The sequence below is a fragment of the Saprolegnia parasitica genome (assembly GCF_000151545.1).
Source record: "Saprolegnia parasitica CBS 223.65 unplaced genomic scaffold supercont2.72, whole genome shotgun sequence".
NCBI lineage: Eukaryota > Oomycota > Saprolegniomycetes > Saprolegniales > Saprolegniaceae > Saprolegnia > Saprolegnia parasitica.
This window is the reverse complement of record NW_012156466.1, coordinates 84,240-103,843: the sequence shown is the minus strand read 5'-3', so window position 1 is coordinate 103,843 and position 19,604 is coordinate 84,240. Positions and strand designations below refer to the sequence as shown.

At 57.3% G+C, this 19,604-nt stretch overlaps 8 protein-coding genes across 8 annotated transcripts; 3 read left to right on the top strand and 5 right to left on the bottom strand.

Moving 5' to 3' along the window:
* Nucleotides 1–83: 83 nt before the first annotated feature.
* On the top strand, nucleotides 84–3,366 carry SPRG_22285 (hypothetical protein; the record flags this gene model as incomplete). The annotated part of the gene is made up of 9 exons (XM_012351005.1): nucleotides 84–241; nucleotides 292–638; nucleotides 694–937; nucleotides 991–1,315; nucleotides 1,347–1,802; nucleotides 1,854–2,309; nucleotides 2,360–2,824; nucleotides 2,882–2,962; nucleotides 3,007–3,366. The coding sequence occupies 9 exons, from the start codon at nucleotides 84–86 to the stop codon at nucleotides 3,364–3,366; spliced, it is 2,892 nt and encodes a 963-aa protein (XP_012206395.1).
* A 750-nt stretch (nucleotides 3,367–4,116) lies between these two features.
* On the top strand, nucleotides 4,117–4,371 carry SPRG_11774 (hypothetical protein; the record flags this gene model as incomplete). The annotated part of the gene is made up of 2 exons (XM_012350977.1): nucleotides 4,117–4,248; nucleotides 4,300–4,371. The coding sequence occupies 2 exons, from the start codon at nucleotides 4,117–4,119 to the stop codon at nucleotides 4,369–4,371; spliced, it is 204 nt and encodes a 67-aa protein (XP_012206367.1).
* A 743-nt stretch (nucleotides 4,372–5,114) lies between these two features.
* Nucleotides 5,115–5,993, bottom strand: SPRG_11773 (hypothetical protein; the record flags this gene model as incomplete). The annotated part of the gene is made up of 3 exons (XM_012350976.1): nucleotides 5,115–5,135; nucleotides 5,159–5,382; nucleotides 5,426–5,993. 3 exons carry the CDS (start codon nucleotides 5,991–5,993, stop codon nucleotides 5,115–5,117), a joined length of 813 nt encoding a protein of 270 aa, XP_012206366.1.
* A 1,259-nt stretch (nucleotides 5,994–7,252) lies between these two features.
* Nucleotides 7,253–9,123, bottom strand: SPRG_11772 (hypothetical protein; the record flags this gene model as incomplete). The annotated part of the gene is made up of 4 exons (XM_012350975.1): nucleotides 7,253–8,363; nucleotides 8,415–8,469; nucleotides 8,526–8,869; nucleotides 8,920–9,123. The coding sequence occupies 4 exons, from the start codon at nucleotides 9,121–9,123 to the stop codon at nucleotides 7,281–7,283; spliced, it is 1,686 nt and encodes a 561-aa protein (XP_012206365.1). The 3' UTR covers nucleotides 7,253–7,280.
* A 1,937-nt stretch (nucleotides 9,124–11,060) lies between these two features.
* On the bottom strand, nucleotides 11,061–12,352 carry SPRG_11771 (hypothetical protein; the record flags this gene model as incomplete). Its single annotated transcript, XM_012350974.1, has 1 exon — nucleotides 11,061–12,352. The coding sequence occupies exon 1, from the start codon at nucleotides 12,264–12,266 to the stop codon at nucleotides 11,061–11,063; it is 1,206 nt and encodes a 401-aa protein (XP_012206364.1). The 5' UTR covers nucleotides 12,267–12,352.
* Nucleotides 12,353–12,924: 572 nt separating this feature from the next.
* SPRG_11770 (hypothetical protein) lies at nucleotides 12,925–13,915 on the bottom strand (the record flags this gene model as incomplete). Its single annotated transcript, XM_012350973.1, has 3 exons — nucleotides 12,925–13,305; nucleotides 13,359–13,798; nucleotides 13,843–13,915. 3 exons carry the CDS (start codon nucleotides 13,913–13,915, stop codon nucleotides 13,039–13,041), a joined length of 780 nt encoding a protein of 259 aa, XP_012206363.1. The 3' UTR covers nucleotides 12,925–13,038.
* A 616-nt stretch (nucleotides 13,916–14,531) lies between these two features.
* Nucleotides 14,532–16,460, bottom strand: SPRG_11769 (glutathione-disulfide reductase; the record flags this gene model as incomplete). The annotated part of the gene is made up of 12 exons (XM_012350972.1): nucleotides 14,532–14,624; nucleotides 14,674–14,847; nucleotides 14,891–14,949; nucleotides 14,997–15,092; nucleotides 15,146–15,176; nucleotides 15,226–15,341; nucleotides 15,390–15,492; nucleotides 15,536–15,625; nucleotides 15,672–15,779; nucleotides 15,836–15,960; nucleotides 16,040–16,101; nucleotides 16,156–16,460. The coding sequence occupies 12 exons, from the start codon at nucleotides 16,458–16,460 to the stop codon at nucleotides 14,532–14,534; spliced, it is 1,362 nt and encodes a 453-aa protein (XP_012206362.1).
* A 374-nt stretch (nucleotides 16,461–16,834) lies between these two features.
* SPRG_11768 (hypothetical protein) lies at nucleotides 16,835–19,602 on the top strand (the record flags this gene model as incomplete). Its single annotated transcript, XM_012350971.1, has 13 exons — nucleotides 16,835–16,954; nucleotides 17,014–17,181; nucleotides 17,239–17,361; nucleotides 17,421–17,524; nucleotides 17,577–17,710; nucleotides 17,760–17,910; nucleotides 17,958–18,092; nucleotides 18,137–18,265; nucleotides 18,321–18,508; nucleotides 18,557–18,679; nucleotides 18,738–18,913; nucleotides 18,965–19,177; nucleotides 19,303–19,602. The coding sequence occupies exons 1-13, from the start codon at nucleotides 16,853–16,855 to the stop codon at nucleotides 19,600–19,602; spliced, it is 2,046 nt and encodes a 681-aa protein (XP_012206361.1). The 5' UTR covers nucleotides 16,835–16,852.
* Between the last annotated feature and the right edge of the window lie 2 nt (nucleotides 19,603–19,604).

Genomic DNA, 19,604 nt, shown 5'->3' with positions numbered 1-19,604 from the left:
CAACGATCCAAACTATCCAAACTATCCATGTATCCGAGTAGGTGTCGCCCACCGCTGTGACGTCGAGTCTCCGCTGTGGCCGGATGGCGGTGCTGCAGCAAACGCTGTCAATGAACCAGCCGTCGAGCGCCAAGGCACTGGTTGGTACCATGAAGCACGACCTCTTTGAGCGAGCGCTCCAGTCGGGCTACCACTCGATCCCATACCTCATTGAGCAAAGCCAAAGCATCATCCAAGACAGGTACTATACTACCTTTGTAGCTAGAGACTGTCATCCGTTGAAACGTATAGTCTGCTCAAGTGCTTGGAATCCGGCATCACCGAGACCCAAGCGGCCGAAGAGATCAAGTCGTCGTTCCAGAGCATGCACGCATGGCTGCAGAAGCTCCACACGACCGGCATCGTTGTCGGCAACGCGAATCTGCGTCTCGAGGCCGTCCTTGCGACGGAGGAGCCGCTGTGGTCGATCAAATATGGGCTAAAGGGCGCCGTTGACGCGACGATCCGCGTGCTTCAGAACGGCGGGCGCAAGGCCATCGTGCCGCTCGAGCTCAAAACCGGCAAGAAGGCATATGCGCTCGCCGAGCACCATGGCCAAGTCCTCTTGTACTCGCTCCTTCTCGAAGAGCGGTACCAAGGTCGGCTTGCCTTTTTTATTTTTTCGATGTTTGCTCATTTTTTGAAAATGACTAGAGTGCTCGGAAGGACTGCTCTTGTACCTTCTCGAGAACGAGTCACTTGTGGTTGCAAGGGACACGCCAATCGCCCGCGCGCTCCTGCAAGCGCGGAACCAGCACGCTGCGCATATGGCCAAGTACCAAGGCGAGAGTGTCTACCCGCCGATGCTGCGGCAGCCGCGCGACTGTGGGTTTTGCTTCTCGGCGGCCGAGTGCATGCTCCACCATGCGTCCGAAGAGATGGGGACGGCCGCGACCAGGTCCTTTTCTGTTTGATTTTCTTTTTTGTATCAATTTTGTATCCATATTCTAGTGGCGCCGTGGATGTGTTTGCCAAGCACACGACCCACTTGCTACCCGACGAGCGCGCGTACTTTGCGACGTGGAATCGGCTCGTGGACCTCGAGTTCCGGTCGAGTCAGACAGCAGTTCAGCAGCTGTGGCTCGACTCGAACGACGTCCGTGCAGCGAACGGCACGTGCTTGCTGCATCTGAGCCTTGGTAGCGTGACGCCCAAAACGCTCACGCTTCGATCGCCAGCGCCCTTGTCGTCCACCGATCTCAAGTTTCACGTTGACGACCGCGTCATTTTGAGCTGCGAGTCGGACGCCGCGTTGCTTTTGCAGGACGTATCACAGGTACCAGCCTCGAATCGATATATTTCCCAAGAAAAAGACAATGCAATATTGTCTATTAGCGTTATTCGACCAAGACATTGAAATCGCCTTGTTTGCACCCATCTCACGCGCGGTGCTCCAAGGCGACTCGGTCGTTGGGCAACACCCGCGCTGGCGCATCGACAAAGATGCGCTGCCGTGGGGTCTCTCGCAAGCCAAGCGCAACCTCGCCCAGCTCTTTGTCGGTCCATCGCCGCATGGTATCGTCGCCGGTGTCCACCCAACCCGCTTTCGTCGACCACCGATCGATCCCGAGACCGACCGGTGTGGCGACGCCGACCGGCGCAAGTTGATTTGCTGCCTCGAGGCGCCCCGGTTTCTCGCACCGACGACGACGTTGGCGATGCTCCAAGCGCATGCAATCGCGCACCCACACAGCCCGCGGTACGAAGCGCTCTACGCGGACTTTTTACGCATGAACCCGGACCAGCAGCGCGCGATTGAAAAGGTAATTTTGGTGTATTTTCGAGATGTTTTGTAAAAATGCATTTGGGTCTAGGTGCTGCATGCAAAGGACTATGCGCTGATCCTGGGCATGCCGGGCACGGGCAAGACGTCGGCGATCACCATGTGTGTTCGTCTCTTGCTGCATCTGGGGTTTTCGGTCCTCGTGACCAGCTATACGCACTCGGCGGTCGACACGCTCCTCCTGAAATTGCTCGAGTTTCAAGTGCCCATGCTCCGCGTCGGCTCGAAAGACCAAGTACACGCCCGGTTGCAGCCGCACTTGCTCTCGACGGTGTGCCAGCCGCTGCGAACGACCGCGGCCATCGAAAAGGTCATGGTGGCCGCGACGCTTGTCGGCTGCACGTGCCTCGGCACCAACCACGTGCTCTTTACAAAGCGGCGCTTTGACTATTGCATCGTCGACGAAGCGTCGCAGATCACACAGCCCGTGCTCTTAGGTGCACTGCGGTGCGCCGACACGTTTTGTCTCGTGGGCGACCACTACCAGGTACGACGGAGTCGTCTTGCGGTTGAATGCGATGCCATCGGGCGGCGTAGCTGCCACCGCTGGTGACAGCGCTCAAGGCGAAACTGGGCGGCCTCGACGTGAGTCTCTTCAAGCGCTTGGGCGAGGCACATCCGAGTGCGAGCGTCCAGCTCGGGTACCAGTACCGCATGCACCCGCACATCATGCTGCTCTGCAACGACCTCATCTACAACCATCAACTCAAGTGCGGCGCGCGTACAGACATCGCACCATGGGTGCTGTCGCCAAGGGCGCTGCCACCGTGGCTCACCCATGTGCTCTCGCCAAGCGTCAGCGTTGTGTTTCTGGACACGGATGCTTTGGGCCTGCACGAATGCCGGCAGTCCAAAGGCATCATCAACCCTGTCGAAGCCAGCGCCGTGCTCCAGGTCGTACGTGCGCTGCAGCAAGCGGGTGCGACGGACATTGGCGTGCTCTCGCCGTTCCGGTCCCAAGTGCATTACCTCCAGACCCACCATCGCGGCCCTGCCGTCGAGGTAAGACCGTTGCTTCTTCAACGTGGATACTTGATAGGTTGATACGAATCGCCTTAGATTTCAACCATCGACAAGTACCAAGGTCGGGATAAAGACGCTATCATCGTGTCGTTTGTCCGCTCCAATGCGACACCGACGGTACAAAAGTATCAAGGTATCAGAGGATACCATGCGTGAAATAGGTCGGCGAGCTCCTTCTGGATTGGCGGCGCATCAACGTGGCACTGACCCGTGCCAAGAAAAAGCTCGTGCTCGTTGGGTCGCCATCGACGCTTGCGGGAAGCCCCGTGCTTCGGTCGCTGCTTGCGCTTGTGCAGAAGCAGAAGTGGGTGCTGCCGCTGCCCGCGTCTGCAACAAGTGTGCCTATGATCCCACCACCACCCAACAACGACGACGACGGCGGTGCACAGCGCGTGTACGTACAAGCCCCGGTCGACGCCAATGCCATCGAAGGCCTTGCCATCAACGAGTTGCCGCGACGCGCACCACTGCGGCCGCACATGCCCGTGTCCCGCAACATTTTAGACGAGACCATGGGCTAAGGACGTGCGTTGCGATGACGACTCGATGCGTCGCGTCGTCCGAATGTGTGAAATAGAGAAGCCAATAGAATAGAATGTCCTAAAGACGGTCGTCAATCTGGTTGTGAGCCCTCTAAGACGGCAACGAAGCTGCAAGCCTCGTTGTTGGACCATGCAATGGAGCTTCGTGCGGCGGGTGCAGTCGGGTGTGGCAAAGGCGGCGCGTCGCCACACAGTGGGACGAGATGCAATCGAGGCGCGCGCCCATAAATATGCATACGAAAGCCTAGTGTAGCGTCTCTTCAACAAGTGCTGGATTAAAGTTACTGCATCGTACGGTGCGGCCAAGGGGCACTGAGGGACACCTGAGCACGCTTCTGGGCGTCGTGGCGTCTTACTTAATCCGTTGTGCTCTACTTGATGCTTCGCAGTTGCCTCGGCGCTGGTCGTTAAAAGGAGTTGGCCACCGGGCCAAAGACCGAACGCGTTGTCGGCTCTCTGCATCGCGATCCAATTTCGACCAATCGTCGCTTGATGGCATGCTGAGCGGTCGTGGATTGGATACAAAATATTTGATATGCAGCCAATCCGTGGATCGGATACCGTAGGATGCTTTGTGATTGGTACAATATCCATGTTGCCGCAACCGCGACGATCCAGATCTGATTGCCCGCGTCCAGCAGCGACGATGGTGGGGTTCTTGAAGCGAGCAGCTGGCTGGCCACTTTTGCTCTTGCCTCGAGTGCCCACAACACTACCTAAAACTCTATCATGTCGGACAACATCGCCAACGCCTCCCTCCCGCTGCCTCTCGTCCTGCTTCTGGACGTGGCGTCGCAGCTCGCGTCGGCCGTTGCCTTGGTCCTTGGCTACATCCTCGCCATCAACGCGCCGATCATTGCGGTATTATGCTTTGTCGGCCTCTCGATGGCTAGCGCGCTCTGCGATCCCGAGACGACTTGTGTGGCCGTCGCGACGCTCGAGCGACTCTTGCAGACCCAAGCGCCGCTGCTGCAACTGCTCTGATGCGACCACCTCGTACTCTCCTATTTATCCCGCTATAGCTGTCATGCGCTTCTGCTAAAATATATTGCATAACCCTTTTGCACGATGGACATGACTCGGCTTGGAACACAACGACAAGGCGGGAAGCAACGCGTTCGTGCAGCCGAGATTTGTGTTCTAGTCGTATCGAGATGACCACCACAATCGGATCGCCAACAAGCCATAGCAGTGCCTCGAGCCCAACCACGTGCAACTGCAGGCGACAGAGCTCTGCGCTGTAGTGCAACGATCCATTGCATCGTAAACGTCGATCCATTGTGCACATTTTCCCATTTCGACAATGTATCCTCCGACTCGACCAACCGTTTTAGGAAGATCGTCGTCTCCACCGCGCTCGTACAATGAGGCGACTGTCTTCTTAGCCGACGGGTCGCGTCAGGCTCAGCACTGCTCGGTATATACATGAGCAAGGGAGTGTCCCACGGTTCTTGTGGTGTCTCAAGCATGCCATGCCTGCTCGAGACACACCAAGAAGCGTGGGGCAGTCCGCATTTCGGGTCTTACTGCGTAGAGCGTGACGGGACGAGTGCAACGCAATCCCGCAGGATCGAGTTGGTAGAACTGTACGTCGCATCTGCAAGCCGCTGCTTGCAATAATGAAGATGCTGGCGCCTCGCCGAGATCGCGCTGTTTCCGCAGATTCCACTAGGAGGTCGTGGGCCTCGCTCCAGACTGCAGATGTACTACTAGGTGTATTGAATGGTTTAAGCGGCCTTGGCCTTCATCTTCTTGACATCGTCGAGCGGACCCGAGCCCGTGAAGGGACTCGGCTCGCGGTACGAGCCGCCAATGTGGTCCCAGAGCGTAAAATACTGGCCGTAGTTGACCGTAAAAACAAGTGATGGTCCGTGTGGTGCGCGGCGCCGTTGACGATCTTCTCAAACCAGCGCGGCATCTTGTCCATGACGAAGTCGCCGTCGTGGATCGAGATGGTCCAAAAGTTGACAAGCACAAAGAGGCCGAGGTACACGACTAAGAGGAGACTGTGAGACCACCCGATTTTGAAATCTGGTACCTTTCTGGAGCGGCATCAAAAAGATGAAAATGTGGTACGGCGTCGACTGGAGAAAGCCGTCGAGCGGGTCGAACGCATGGCTCGCAAACGGCGATGGCACGAGCCACTTGTGGTGCAATTTGTGCACGTGCTTGTAGACGAGCGGGTGGTGCAGCCAGCGGTGGATCCAGTAGATCGCCATGTCGTTGAACATCATGAAGCAAAAGATGCTGAACGCAAGGTACGGGTAGCCATACTCGTCGAGGTCGTCGTAGAGGAAGCTGTAGCCGCGGACTTCGGCAAGGAACACGGGCAGCGTGAGAAGTGTCATGACCGGAATCGCCGAGCACGACACCTTCATCTCGAGCCAGATCTGGTTTTTCAGAAACTTGGGGTGCTTCATGTACTCCTTGTCGTAAATAAAGTGGTAGCTCAGCGTCGCAAAGCTCAGGTACAGGACGTAGCCGCCGAGCATCGTGATGAAGAAGAGCGAGATGGCTTGGCGGTACACGTCGTCGGCCGGCCACGACGCCGGGTACACGTGCGGCGTGAGGATGTACTCGTCCGCAGCTGCGAGCACCAAGTCCATCTTGCTGCTGCTGCTGGAATATCGACAAGTGAGGAAGGCGCCGAAGGACTTGAGCAGATGTAAACACCCTCGATTACTGGCGCTGCCTTTCAACCAATCACATGCAATCGATTTGGAATTATAGCCAATCCACAACGCGTGTTGGATCGACCTCGCAAAACGATCTGGCTTTTCGACCAATGACAAGCGACCTGGCTTGTTTTTGCAAGGGACCGACGACGACACTGGTCCATGCCACCATCGGCCGGGCGGAGAGTGACTGCAAGCACGACGACGACGACGAGGCGGATCATCAATCATCTAGTCGATGGGCGCCCATGGAGGCAAGTGCAGTGGATGCAGCGCATGGCGCGTCGTGCGACGCAATGACCACGTTGAAGCGAGCGGCAAGTCGGTGACAGCACGCATGGCTGGTTTCGCTGCATAGCAACACGCATGGCGTCAAGAGTCCATCGAGAGGAAACGATTGCGCTTGGTGGCGCTTGTCGATCGCAAATGGTGTTGGGCGACGTGCACCAGGTTGCACGCGCGCGACGAGAGGTGATGCCATACGAGTGCTTGCTGCTGCTACGCGCAGGAGCCTTCAAGATCTATCAAGGATCCATGCCTTGGATCGCCGTGGCAGCTCATTCTCATGGTACTCGTCGTCCAAACGCGTGTTTACGCAGTCGTGTCGATCCACATGTCCCGCAACTCTACGGTCGTGTCTATACAGGCGCTGAGCATGACACGAAGAAGGCATGTCGAGCTGCAATGCACTCGACAAGTGGACGACGATGCAAAGCTGAGTTCTTGACCATGGATCGCTCGTACGATCGGCGCCATGGGTCGCGACCTCCTAGCTGGTTGTTGATGTTGTTTCGTATGATGAAATGGGCTTCTGTTGTTCGAGTCTGCTCGTCCCATCGCGACCTCTCTCTCTTCTTGAAAATGGCCGTACGACTTGTGCACGTGATGCCCCTTACTGTGGCGGCGAGGTGTAGCGGTCGTGGAAGCAATCGGAAATGGCGCGACTCGAACCCAGCTCTACTAGTACGTGGTATCTATTATACATCGCTCGACACAAAAATCGACCGAATCTTCCGATCTGAGTGAAGCGAGGTTATGTGGATAGCTCAGGCCGGCGTGATGATGTCGGCGCCACTCGCTGCTCAGGAGAACCCCCATGGATTTCGAGTCTATCGCCTTCACCGCTCGGCCAAGCTGTCTTCCTAGAAGAAGAAGAACGTCCTGCATCATACTGAACGAGTCAAGGTTATTGAAAAGCTACTTTGCTTATAAAGGTGACTACGGGTCGCTTGGAAAGCACGGTGTCATCTTGAGGTCCGGGAAGGCGTCCATACCGTTCATGGCCTTTAAGAACGGCGCGTTTACCGAGCGCCAGTCCTTGTTGAGGAGACCTTCGATATAGTTGCCCGGTGTATCGGCGGGGTTGAACTGGTACGCGGACTCGGGGTTGAGCGACCACATGTAGCCGCCCGCGTAACTCTCGCTCACCATGGTCTTGATGGTGTACTCGGAGCAGCGCTGGGTCGTCTTCTTTGGGTGTAAATCCTGCGTGTAGAGGCCGCCAAACTCCCCAAGGACCACCGCGGGGCCCTTGCCGTCGTTGAGATAGCCAAACATGTGGTGCATGGTCTGCCCGACGCGGCCCAAGAGCTTCTCGTCGTCGAGCTCGGTGAAGTTGGAAATCGCGCTGTTGGCGAGCGTCTTGCCGCCGCCAAAAAGGTAGTACTGCGGAAAGACCGCCGGGTTGTAGTAGTGCGGCGCGTACACGAGCTTGTTGGCTGCCGGCAGGACGACGGGGTAGTCGCCGGCCTTTTGCAAGCCGCCGCCAAACCAGTCGTAGTAGCCAAATTCTTGGCCATCGAGCACGATTGTATGCTGCGCGTTGACGCCTTCGACAAAGACGAGCCATTTCGGACAGCCCTTGAGAATGCGCGCGCCAATAAGCTCGGCGCCCGCGCGGAAATCGTTCTCGAGCTTGGTGCCCCACGTGCCTTGCCACGGCTCGTTCTTGACGTCAATGCCAAGAATGTTCCAGTACTTGTCCGAGCAGAGTGCTTTCGTAAGCATGTCAATCGACTTGAGAAACTCATCGGCCGTCAACGACTTGCCGTACCAGAGCGAGCCGCCGACGTTCATGAGGTCGAGCGTGTGCATCGAGATCATGACCGAGATCTGGCGGTACCCGAGCGACTCGGTCACGGAACCGAGGAGACCAATGTACGACGTGAGATCTAGTGCGCGGTTGGTGACGCGGTTGATGATCGAGAGCTCGGGCGCCTTGTTGCTCAAGAGGCTCTCGACACAGAGCGGGATGCGCACCGAGTTGAACTTGTTCTTGGCCAGAAATTGAGCGATCGCATACTACAATCGAAACAAATAGGGTCCGTGATCGCTCCACTGCGACGGGCGTACCACGGTCGTCCCGTTCTGGGCATTGTCCCATAGCCCAAACGGCGAGCGGAGCCCACTAGAGAAAAGCGTGGTCATCCAAAAAATGACCAGATTTTCCGACGCGGTACGTACGTTTCCATGCCAAACCAGTTGACGCCCTTGATCTGAAACGAGACCTCGGTGCCGTTCTTGGCGACGGCGTAGAGCTTGCCATTCTTGCTCTGGTAATCGGGCTGCTGGCACGAGCGTGGCGGATACACTTTAGGGTTGTTGACTTGGCCGTCCTCGTCGACGTCGACGTCGTCCGAGCCCGACCCGCTGGTCAACCCGTTGGCAATGGACCGCTCTTTGGCCAGCCGCTTTTGCACGGCAAAGGCTCGATCGTGGGCTTCCTGGCCTTTCGAGACACTAAAGTACGCGATCGCTGCGATCGCACCGCCGACAATCACGACGAGCAAGAGCACACCGGGCCACCTCTACTCCATGCTGTCAGATACCAAGGTATGGCATGGAAGACAGGTAGTACCCGGAGCCGGCCCTTGTAGACCTTATGGGGTGACCGCGTCGTGTTCTCGGCGGCGCGTGGGTCGAGCGGCGCGGCAATGATGTTGCGCTCCATGAGCGACGCACGCGTGCCGTGGTGCGACGACGACGAGTGGCGCGTCGGCGCGCTGTAGGCAAAGCTGCTGCCACGGACGCTGTCGTCGTCGAGCTGGCTGGGTCGGTCCATCGCGGGCGTAATCTGAAAATGGCGCCGTCCCTGCGGCGTATCCTGTCCGGTAGCATTTGACGTCGCGCGCTCCAGTGCATACAAACATCGAGTTATCTTTTATAAAATGTAAAACGTGAAACAGCCGGATTTTCGAAGCACCAATCAGAAGCGCGCGTCTAAATTTCGTCCGCCCTGCGTGTCGCGGGCGCAGGGCTAGGGCTGCATGCAATCGACCCAGTGCTATGGATTCCCACCTCGCGACACTCGCGACCTTGAGCAATTGAGCAATTGAGGGGGTGGGCCCGTCGGAATGGGAGGCAAACTCGATTCCGACGGACCATGAGGCGACAAGTGTACTACAACGAGCTCGCACCGCATTGCCGTCGCTTTAAGCTGACCTGGTCAGAGAGCCCTCTTGGAGAGGCTCGTCGTTTAAGAGCGCTCCCGCGATGCGTCGCCCACCCAGCGCATCATCATGCTTTCTGTCATCGAGCAGGTAGTAGCGCTGTTACCGACAAGGCAGGTAGGCAAACTCGCAGAATGGAACAGAAGCGCATGCGAACGATGAATAGCATAGTACTGTAGGGCTCCAGAGTACGAAGGACAAGCGGCGTTCGATTGTTGAAATGCCACAGTCGACGACGAGGGCAAGGTGCGACAGTCGCCTCCGCGCAATCCAAGAGCCTTTGTCGAGAAGCACGGAGGAGCTTGGGCGTATCACCGCAACCAATCCACGAATCCATGGCGCCCTCTTTTTTGGCTCCCCCCGTCGCAACACGTAGGAAGGGGTCGATTCAAAGGCGCATCGTCGATCCAGTGCACCGACGTCGTATCTGTCACGTTGTGTCCAACGACCTTGTGTCCAACTGCGAGTACCACATTTATCGTTGCTAAAGGACGTAGGGTGCTTAATATTACAACATTCCTCCAATGAGGCTCCTTGGCCAAGACCACCATACGATCTTATATTACGTTCCTATGGCTGTTGCCACGGGCTAAAATATCGTAGAGTCATTTTGCTGATGTCGTCAATCTTGCAATAACCGAGAGTGGTAACATGGTAGTCGCCGTCCAACGAGCTGCACGGCGGCATCGGACAGGTGAGAAATCACTGCACACAGTTGACACCCCTGGTCTGCACGACACGCCCTCGATGAACTTGCAATGTGATCTCATCGCAGTTCCTACAATGTACTGTCTGTTTCGCCCCGTAGATGAACAAGCTGCGTTCTTCATTTGTCTCGTCGTCCGTCAGGCCAATGGTACACAAGATCGATGCTCTCATGTTCCATTGACCGCGTTCGCGGGCAATTTGTTAGCATCCCAGTCCATGGTGAGGGCTGGCATTGTCGCAACGGCAACGAATGTTTTAATGTCGACATGACGTTGGTTAGCCACTCTCACGCCACCATCGCACGACGGCTACATGCGCATGTTCCAGCGTGCACGATCGCACAGGTCGACTGAACCCCGCTAAGAAAGCTTTCTTACCGGTACTGTAGTGTCTTTGTATTCCACGCCGTGCGATTGCTGTGACAAACGTATCAAGATATCATGGTGACCGACCGATTGCAGCATGCACCAAGCTCAAGCTGACGTGACCGTTCGTTCGGCATGGCGATCTCCCGTCCCAGCGCAACATCCTCGTGCGTATTTCAAGATCACGGCGATCAAGAAACCTCGCGGAGTCCTCACAACGTCATGTGAGCAAGACGAGCCGCCACGCAATCGCGGCCCGGCGAGCGAGTGAAGACGACGGTGGAGAGTGCTAGGCTCTACCCAAGTCTATGTAACACCAAGGGGATATTTTCTAGGGTTTTTATCCCTTGGTACCACAACGAGAGCAAACGACACCCAAGGTTGATTTCACCTCGAACCACTTTCAAGTGACAGCGACACGGGAAACAACAAACGTGAATGCCATAGATACAATATTGACACCGAGCGCGACGACGTTACCAGAGCGCAAAGTGGTCTTCGACAACACCGAACGCATTCTCGACCGTGATCTCGTGCACAATATTGTCTTCGGTCGCGCAGACAATGCGTCCCGAGAAGGTGCCGTACGGCTGCACAAAGCGCGAGTGCACAAGATACGGCACGCCCGCGTCATCCCGGCGGGCGCCGGCCGGCGTAAACACGAGCGTCACATTGTCAAGCAGCGTCGGCGCGATGGATGCAATGCGCCACGTTGCGTGGATCGGATCCACATCTGGAATCTGAAACTGAACCCCGCGCAGCGCGCACACGCGGCCGTCGACCCAGATGGCATTTTCCTGGGACGCGCCATCGACGTCGTACACGTGTTGGCTCAAGTTGATGCCGATCGCGGCGCCGTCGGCGGCAAAGAAGCTGGCGGACGCCCAGTGCCACGTCGTCTCGCGGAGCGCCATGCTCTTGGTCCAGTCGATCGCGCCGAGACCGCGCTCGACCGTCACGTGGCTCGCGCCAAAGTGGAGATGGCCACTCGCGGCACTGCCCGCGCCCTTGTGCACATAGGCGGGTCGCCATGGGTCGTCGGCCAGCGGGTACAACAGCGTGAGCGCTTCGTCGCGCTGGAGGGCCAACTCCATGGCAAACGGCGTCGTCGTCGATCCGTTGGCACTGGTGAGCGGGACGTTGGCGCGGAGCCGCCACGCGCCGCCGGTGTAGCAGGCTTCAATAGTCTCGTTGCTGTCGAGCATCGTTGCGGCCGTGAACGCCGTGCACTGCTGCGTATCGATGGACGACGCGGCGAAGGCGAGACCGACATTGCCCGGACGGCGGGCTGCGTACTCGTGCTTCTCCATACTATCCTTGTCGACAAGGTACAAGAAGACGTCCGAGACGTACTGCAGCTGGACGAAAGCGAACCCGAGAAAGAAGCGCGGCGTGTCGACGCTCGTGTAGTGCCAGAGCTTGGTCTGGAGGCGCGACGTGAGGGCGTCGAGAACGTCGATCGTAGGATCGTGGCTGTGAAAGCCAACGTCGGTGATTGCGTGCTTCCATCGGCCAAAGCTGTAGCGGCCGTCCGTGTAGGCGGCGTCCGGCGGCGCGGAAGCGAGTGGCGCGTGGGCTGGAAAGTGCAACGTGGTCGTTTTCGCGTATGGCGCGGCGCGCGGCCAGAGCAGGAGCGCCAGCAGCAGCGCGGTCGCAGCACTCACTAGAGCCTGCTTGTGCATCGTAGCTCGAATCGGCGACTGGCGACTGGCGACGACCGGCGACCGGCGACCGACGTCGGAAGCTTGAGGATTGCGCAAGGTTTGCGTAGTTGCTGGCAATGAAAAGGCAATGCCGGTCTGGGATTGGCTACTGCGCAAGATACAAAACGGCCAGTTTACGTCATCTTCCAGCCATGTTGATGCTGATGATTGCACTCGACCAGCTCGCACCAGCTCTGGGCGGGCGACCGGGACCGGAGTAGCCGACCAAGCACGACAGAGCGACCAGTCGCCGACCATGGCTGGCGAAATGGCCCGCGGCCATTAAAGCGATCGGCCGCGGCAGTGTCACATGCGTGAGCGACGCAATGCAGCGGCCGTTCCCATGGCCTTTCCATGCACGTGGACAGGTCCAGCGGTCCTCGCTGGTCGGCGATAGTGCACGAGCAGCTTGCATCGCCCATGTTCAGAACACAGAGCTTGGTTGCCTGAGGACTGGCGGTTCTCGCTGGCTGTTCTCACTGGCGAAAGGCCGAGTCCGATCCCGTTTGCATCATTGGAGCCTGCAGCCACTCGAGCACCTCGTTGTCATCTCGTGGTGGGTCTTGGTGCTGCTCGTAGAGTCTCTGCACTCGTCTCGCACCCTTCTTCGTGCCCATGCTATCGCTCAAAGACAGACTTTTGTACAGACGCAACGAAGCATGTTTTTATGTCCGTTGGCATTAGATAGCAGCGTGTAAAAGGATACTGGCGCAAGCTTCGCTGCGATCGCGAGCGCGCGTCCAGTTGGTCGTCATGTGGGCTCATGTGCCGGCGATCTGGCGGCACATGGGGCAGTCGAAGCGTGTGGTGTACCACTCGTTGATGCAGTGCTCGTGGAAGAAGTGGCCGCAGAGCGAGAGCACGAGCTGGTTGCCGTCGAGCTGCCCCAGTCGTTGAGGCAGATCGGGCACGAGTCCGTGTCGACGCGCACGTCCCGTGGGTCGACGTACGTCAGCGACTTGATCGCGCGAATGTGCTGCTCTTCGTGGGCCAGCGGAAACTGCAAAAAGTCCTTGGTCTAAAGCCGTCGTCGAATGATTCATGCGTGCACATCGCGAGGGCGTTTCGTACCATGACTTGAATCGCGAGGATGTTCTTGCAGTGCACCGTGATCCCTTCGGCGCTGAGGTACTGGGCGAGCGCAACGACAAAGTCCTCGAGGCCACTCGTGCGCGCGGTGACCTGCGCCGCTACCTCGACCTTCTTGAAGATGCTCGATCGACCGGGAAAGTCAAACTTGGCGATCTGGCCGTGCAGCGCTTTGCAGTACGCGCAGCTCATCTTCATGTGGATCTCGAGCTGGTCGAGAATGCGCTTCCGGAGCCGATGGAACTCCGAGTAGCGGTGGCAGACGATCCACTTTTGCTTGTAGTACTCGGACGTGATGGTCATGTGGTACGAGTAGTACGGGTTCGTCGGCGCGCGCACGAGGACGGCGCTCGTCGAGAGTGCGAGCTGCTTCAAGCTGTCTTGCTGGATCTTGCGCACGAGCCGCTTCTTCGCGTTCGCCGCTGCGGTGGCATGTGAGCATGAGCGCGCGCTAGCCTCCATGTACCTGTGTAGCGGCCGCCACCGCCGATGCCACTCATGCCATCGTCGCTCATCGCGTACTGCGCATGCGTCGCCATGATGGGATGGAGCGGTCGAGAGATGCAGTTGATGAAAATGGCGACTGCGCGTTCTCCGGCTGGCCAAACCGGCCATGTCCGAATTTCAGGCTCTCGTCCTGGTCTCACATCCGAATTTCAACATACTACGGAAATAGTGTACGTGGAACATCTTGTTGCACCGTGACGTCCAGCACCAACCTTGAACCTTGCCATGGACACACGCTCCATCGATGACGCAATTGCATTGTCAGTGCGCCATGCAGAAGCATAGCGTCAAGGTCGCCATCAAAAACCACGCGTGCAAGGACAAGCGCACGATGACGATACCAGGACGCTTTCATACACTATTTAATTTTCGAAATTAGGTTTGGTTGGGTCAGCCCAGCCAGTTACACATAGTATGTGTCACATCAGCTGACGCAAAACAAAATGGTAGCGCCGTCTGCCAATATATATATATTTGTGAGGACGGGCAAGGGAGAGGCGTCACTGCGTGGACACGTATCGTCCGCTCGTTGTGCTGCATCCTCGCTTCCATCGAACGCGACAGCCAGACGCATTCTCCAGCTACGCAATTCCCCAAATTTCGACGAAATTACGAAAAAAATCCCCGGAAAATCCATTTTGGAACTGGTTACAAGCCCCACGGCGCGAGCGTCACCAACTCTTCGGCGGCCGTCGGGTGAATCGCAATGCACGCGTCGAGGTCCTTCTTGCACGCACCCATCTACAGCCGTCCACCTTGCATTTTTTTCAACGTCCAATCCAAAGGCTACCTTGATCGCGACCCCAAAGCCCTGGAGCATCTCGTCGGCGCCGCGCCCAATGACGTGCAATCCGACAATCTTCTCGGTGGGACCGACGCAGATGAGCTTCATGGCTGTCGTCGGCTTTTCGTGCGCGTGCTCGTACAACGAGTAGTGCATGTTGACAAACTTGGAGCTGTACACCTACCCCCACAGCGGTGTCACCCTGCTCGCAGCATGCGATTACCTTGATTTCGTCCTCGCGGTAGACCTTGCGGGCCTCTTGCTCCGTGAGCCCGATCGTGCCTAGAAACACACAAGTTGAGAGAGGCTGGAGCGTTCATACAAAGTACCGATCGGAGGATGGCTAAAGACGACCGACGGAATGCTGGTGTAGTCGGCCTTAGCGTCCGGGAGGCCACCAAAGAGTCGATCGGCCAAGCGCCGGCCTACGCATGGAGGTAAATGGTAATACCGACCTTTCGATCAGAGTCTTCTCGACCCGCTGCAATGGCGACCGGGGTCAGCGCCGCCTAGAAAAATACCACATGACATGATTGACCCTATGGTGAAATCAGCTACCGTATTGACCACGTCGCCAAGGGCAAAGACACCGGGGGCACTCGTCGCTTGGTACGCGTCGACGGGAATAAAGCCGTTGGGCGACAATTCAATCCCGCGATGTTCGAGGCCGAGGTCTATGTGGTGCGAATAAGAATCGAGATGCCGGGACCGTTCGAGCAGACGCTTGGTCATCGGTGTCCGGCCCGTGGCCACAAGGACGCAGTCAAAGCCGGTATGGTAGTCGCCCGCCGTCGTCGTTAGGCTGAGAGTGCCCGTCGCCGGATCCTACGCCCGCCGCGTCAGCCGACGCCATGAGGACGCGCAAGACGACCTTGTCGACGCGAGCGACCGTGCTGTGCGGCTGCAGTGTGATCCCGTCGCGCTTGAAAGCGTCATGGAGGACCGATTGGAGCATGTCCTAGCATGTAGCGTGCCACGAGTACGTCAAGATGGCTTGGACGTACGTCGAACGAGCGCAGGACGCCTTGCTGGCGGCAGAAGATCGTCGTGTCCGAGCCCAAGCCGCGCAACACGCCGGCGAGCTCGACGGCAATGTAGCCGGCGCCCACCACCTACGTACACGGTCGATAATTCGAGCATACATCTTCTACGACAAGGCGACGTTTACCGCAACACGGGCCGGGCGCTCGTCGAGTTCAAAGAAACCATCCGAGCTAATGCAGTGCTCGATGCCAGGAATGTCGGGCATCACGGGCTGGCCGCCGACGGCCACCAAACGTTCGTCGCCTCGGCCTAGATCCAATCGTCAAGAGATCGCATGGCATGGCTGCTTTGTCGTATACGTCAAGCGGCGTCGCATCAATCTGAACACGTCCGTCGCTGCCAAAGCTGCACAGACCGTGTGCAAAGTCGACGCCCGAGCCCTGGAGGTTGCTACATGTACGTACATGTATAGTATGAGCCATCGAGCAGACACGACGAGCGTACCGCGCGTAGATGCCATTGAGGCGCGTGACGTAGGCGTCGCGGCGCTGCTTGAGCGTAGCCCAGTCCACCGTCGTGTTGGGCACTGCGGGAAAGCCATACGCTGGCGCGTCGTGCCGCATGCTATGGGCGAGGTCGGCGGCCGCGTACATGACCTTCTTAGGCACGCAGCCCACGTTGACGCACGTCCCGCCGAGGCGCCCGCGCTCGACGACGAGGACCTTCTTGCCGTACGTGGCTGCCCGGCGCGCGGACGCGATACCGCCGCTGCCGCCGCCCATGACCACGAGGTCGTACATGCGCTGCATCGTGGTGGCGTTGACCGAAGATTGCAAACTGTCACGAAAACGTTGCGTGGATGGCCAATCACCAGCGACGCTTTAAGCATTTCAACCTATCCGATGCGTTCACGCCCAGGTATTTAGCCAATGAAACGTCGCGCAAGCTCGTAGGGTCACGCGCCGCCAGCCAGCGCGATCCGGTCATGGGTTTGCCCACGGCCCTGCGTACCACGCAGAGTCCGCGCGCAGAAGCGTCTTGACTGTCTGGTACTTTGCTAGCGATAGGGAGTAAGAGGCAAGGACTTGGGACGCATGCAATTGGATTGGCCCGAAAAGGCGAGAGTTTTGACCAATCCGAGCCGTTTCGTTCGCAGAGGTTACACCCGGTTTCATCCGAGTAAATCCAAAGAAGCGGCAAGATGCTGGACCGTATCGGCAAGGTCGTCGCCGACATCATCGCGCGCTGCAAGTACGAAGGCGTCCTCGTCTCCGACACGCTCGCTGCGTTCATCTGCCGCACGGTACGATATTTTCGTGGCATTTTTTTCGCGGAAATTCGGTGATTTTGGCGATTTCCTAGATTGTCCAAGAAGACTCGAACGTCTTTTGCCTCGATGGTGACATTGACGCTGCGGGGCTCGCGGAACTCACGAAGCGCAGCGTCGACATGCTCCTCCGGAAGGACTCGCCGTCGCTCGAGACGATCAAGATGCAGCTCGACTTTGACTTGTGCTACGTCAAGCACGAAGTAAATGCCACTTATTTTTGCTTTGGAATCAATCCTATGCGAATGGTGGTATCGTAGGAAGACGTGGAGAAGGCGGCGGCAATGAAAGAAAAGAAAATCGCCAACTTGCACAAATCGATTGTCGCCCTCCAGCCGTCGGGCACGAGTGATTTTGAGGCGCTCACGACCTTGTATCGGCAGGTTGGATTCCTGAAATTTCGACTTTGAAAAGCAGATGGATAAAGTGGCCTTTGATATAGATTTTCACCATGCTCATGGTCCACGCAGACGCCGACAAGGCCAACGACCGCACCATTGAGCGTGAAGTGGCCGCTGCCCTCGAAAGCGTCTTTCCGCGCATTGGGTACCATTTGTATATTGTGTGAATTGCACAACGAAATGTGCGAATCATGTAGACTCAAGTCGTTTGTGAGCATGTCCCCCGATGACAAAAAGTTCCAACTCAAGGAGCTCGCCAATATTGTCGGTGGTATCCGCCTCTTCAACAAGGAAATCGGCAAGGGCGGGGCCGGCATCGTCCTCTCGATTGGTAGCAACGACTGTCGATGCCAACGATGGACAACTTGTCTATCGACTAGACACGATTCGTGACAACGTCGCGTCCATTTCCAAGAGCGTCGCGCTAGAAGTCGACGAGGTCAACCAGATTTGCACCGACTACACCGAAGTGTTGCTGCACATTCATCACTACAACGCGCAGTCGGCGTCCGGGGTCGCCAACCTCAAGCGGTTCGTCGACGACTCAATGAACAAGTTGTCTTATCAATCATTGGCAGGTGGCAAGAGGAGCTCAACAACAAGCGGCAGTTCCTGTCGTACATGCAGTCGCTCCACGAAGACATTGACGTGTCGTCCGACAAGATTGGCCGCCTCGTCACGTCGTTCGAGACCGAGCTCCACACGCTGAAATCGTACGCTATGTTTCTATTGGAACATATTGCCATCCGAGTTGTAGACTGGTCGGGTCGCGCACGTCGCTGCCCAAAGGCCAAGTGTACCCGATATTCGAAGCGCTTTCGAAAGCGTGGGACGAACTCGAGGTCGAGCACCAGCTCCTCCTTGCCCGGTCCCGGTCCATCAAAGCGTATTTTCTTTTGTTCTGATGGATTCTTAGTTTCTAATGTGGTTTTGGAAATTAGGTTGATGGAGTTTAAGGATTCGTACACACGGACCCTGGGGCAACAGTCGGAATGGATTCTCAAGGCCAAGCGCGCGGGCATGCCGCCGCAGGAAGAGTGGTTTGAGCACAGCGAGCCCGACAACCAAGCGTACCTCGTGAGCTCGGCGTCGACGGCAAGCCACAAGGACAGCGCCGCGACGGCGCACGGTAGACCTACTCCTAATCGGTCGTACTTGTGTTGAACTATTGCATCAGGCGACGCGAGTGCCGCCGTCGACAACGTGCCGATTCGCATGTCGGTCGACTCGACGCCCGAATTCATGCAGCTCCCGCTCGAGTACCAAGGCTACTGCCCGTGGACGATCGTGCAGCGCGGCGGTATCCCGACTCGATGAAAAATATATTCTAGTATGTCGAGACTTATATCGGGGATTAGGGTTGCTCTTGCCCGGCGATCCGTCACTCGGCGTGATCCAGTACCACAATGCGTACCACGTCTTTGTCAACGAGCGGGCGCTCAGCGACTTTATGGCGAGTCCCGACACTTACATTTCGGCGGTGCACGCGTTTGTGGTCCATCGCCCGGAGCTCATTTACCTCCTCCGCCTCCAAGTCGACACGACCCTTCTTTGGATCCGTTTTTCAAACCTCTCCATTTTGTAGGAGAGTTTTCCTGATACGTCGATGGCGAGCTTGATGAAATTGCTCAACAACAAGGCGCATGTGCACCCGCTGCTGGCGCCCCACGCCGTCCTCAAGGTCGATGCGAGCACGAGCACGCCCGTGCATTTCGTGGAGAAGAACATTGACAGCACGTACGACTGGAACGAGTGGAGCCTTCGACGCCGTGCGCTCCGCGTGGCCAATCTGCGCAACGTACGCTTTTTCTTGGTATTTTTTTAGATTTTTTGCTCCATTTTTTGCTCCATTTTTGGAGATTTTTGGAGATTTTTAGAGATTTTTAGAGATTTTGGAGATTGTGGATTCATGTTGCATTCTAGTGCAAGACGACGTCGGCCCAAACGACGCTAAGCAACTTTCGCTCGGACGTGGACGCCCAAGTGTGGCTCCCAGCCGAGAATGCGACGCAGACGGGCACGGACCGCGGTACGAACCCGACCAAGACGGTCACGTACTTTGCGGGGCTTCGCGGCGCACCGTCGGGGTTTGCCACGTCCAAGTACGCCGAAGAAAAAGGCGCCGACGACGACGGCAAGACCAACGACGACGAGCAGGACGAGGCCAAAGCGAGCGACGCCAAAGAGACGCCTGCGATCCTCTCGTATACATTTGAACTCTAATC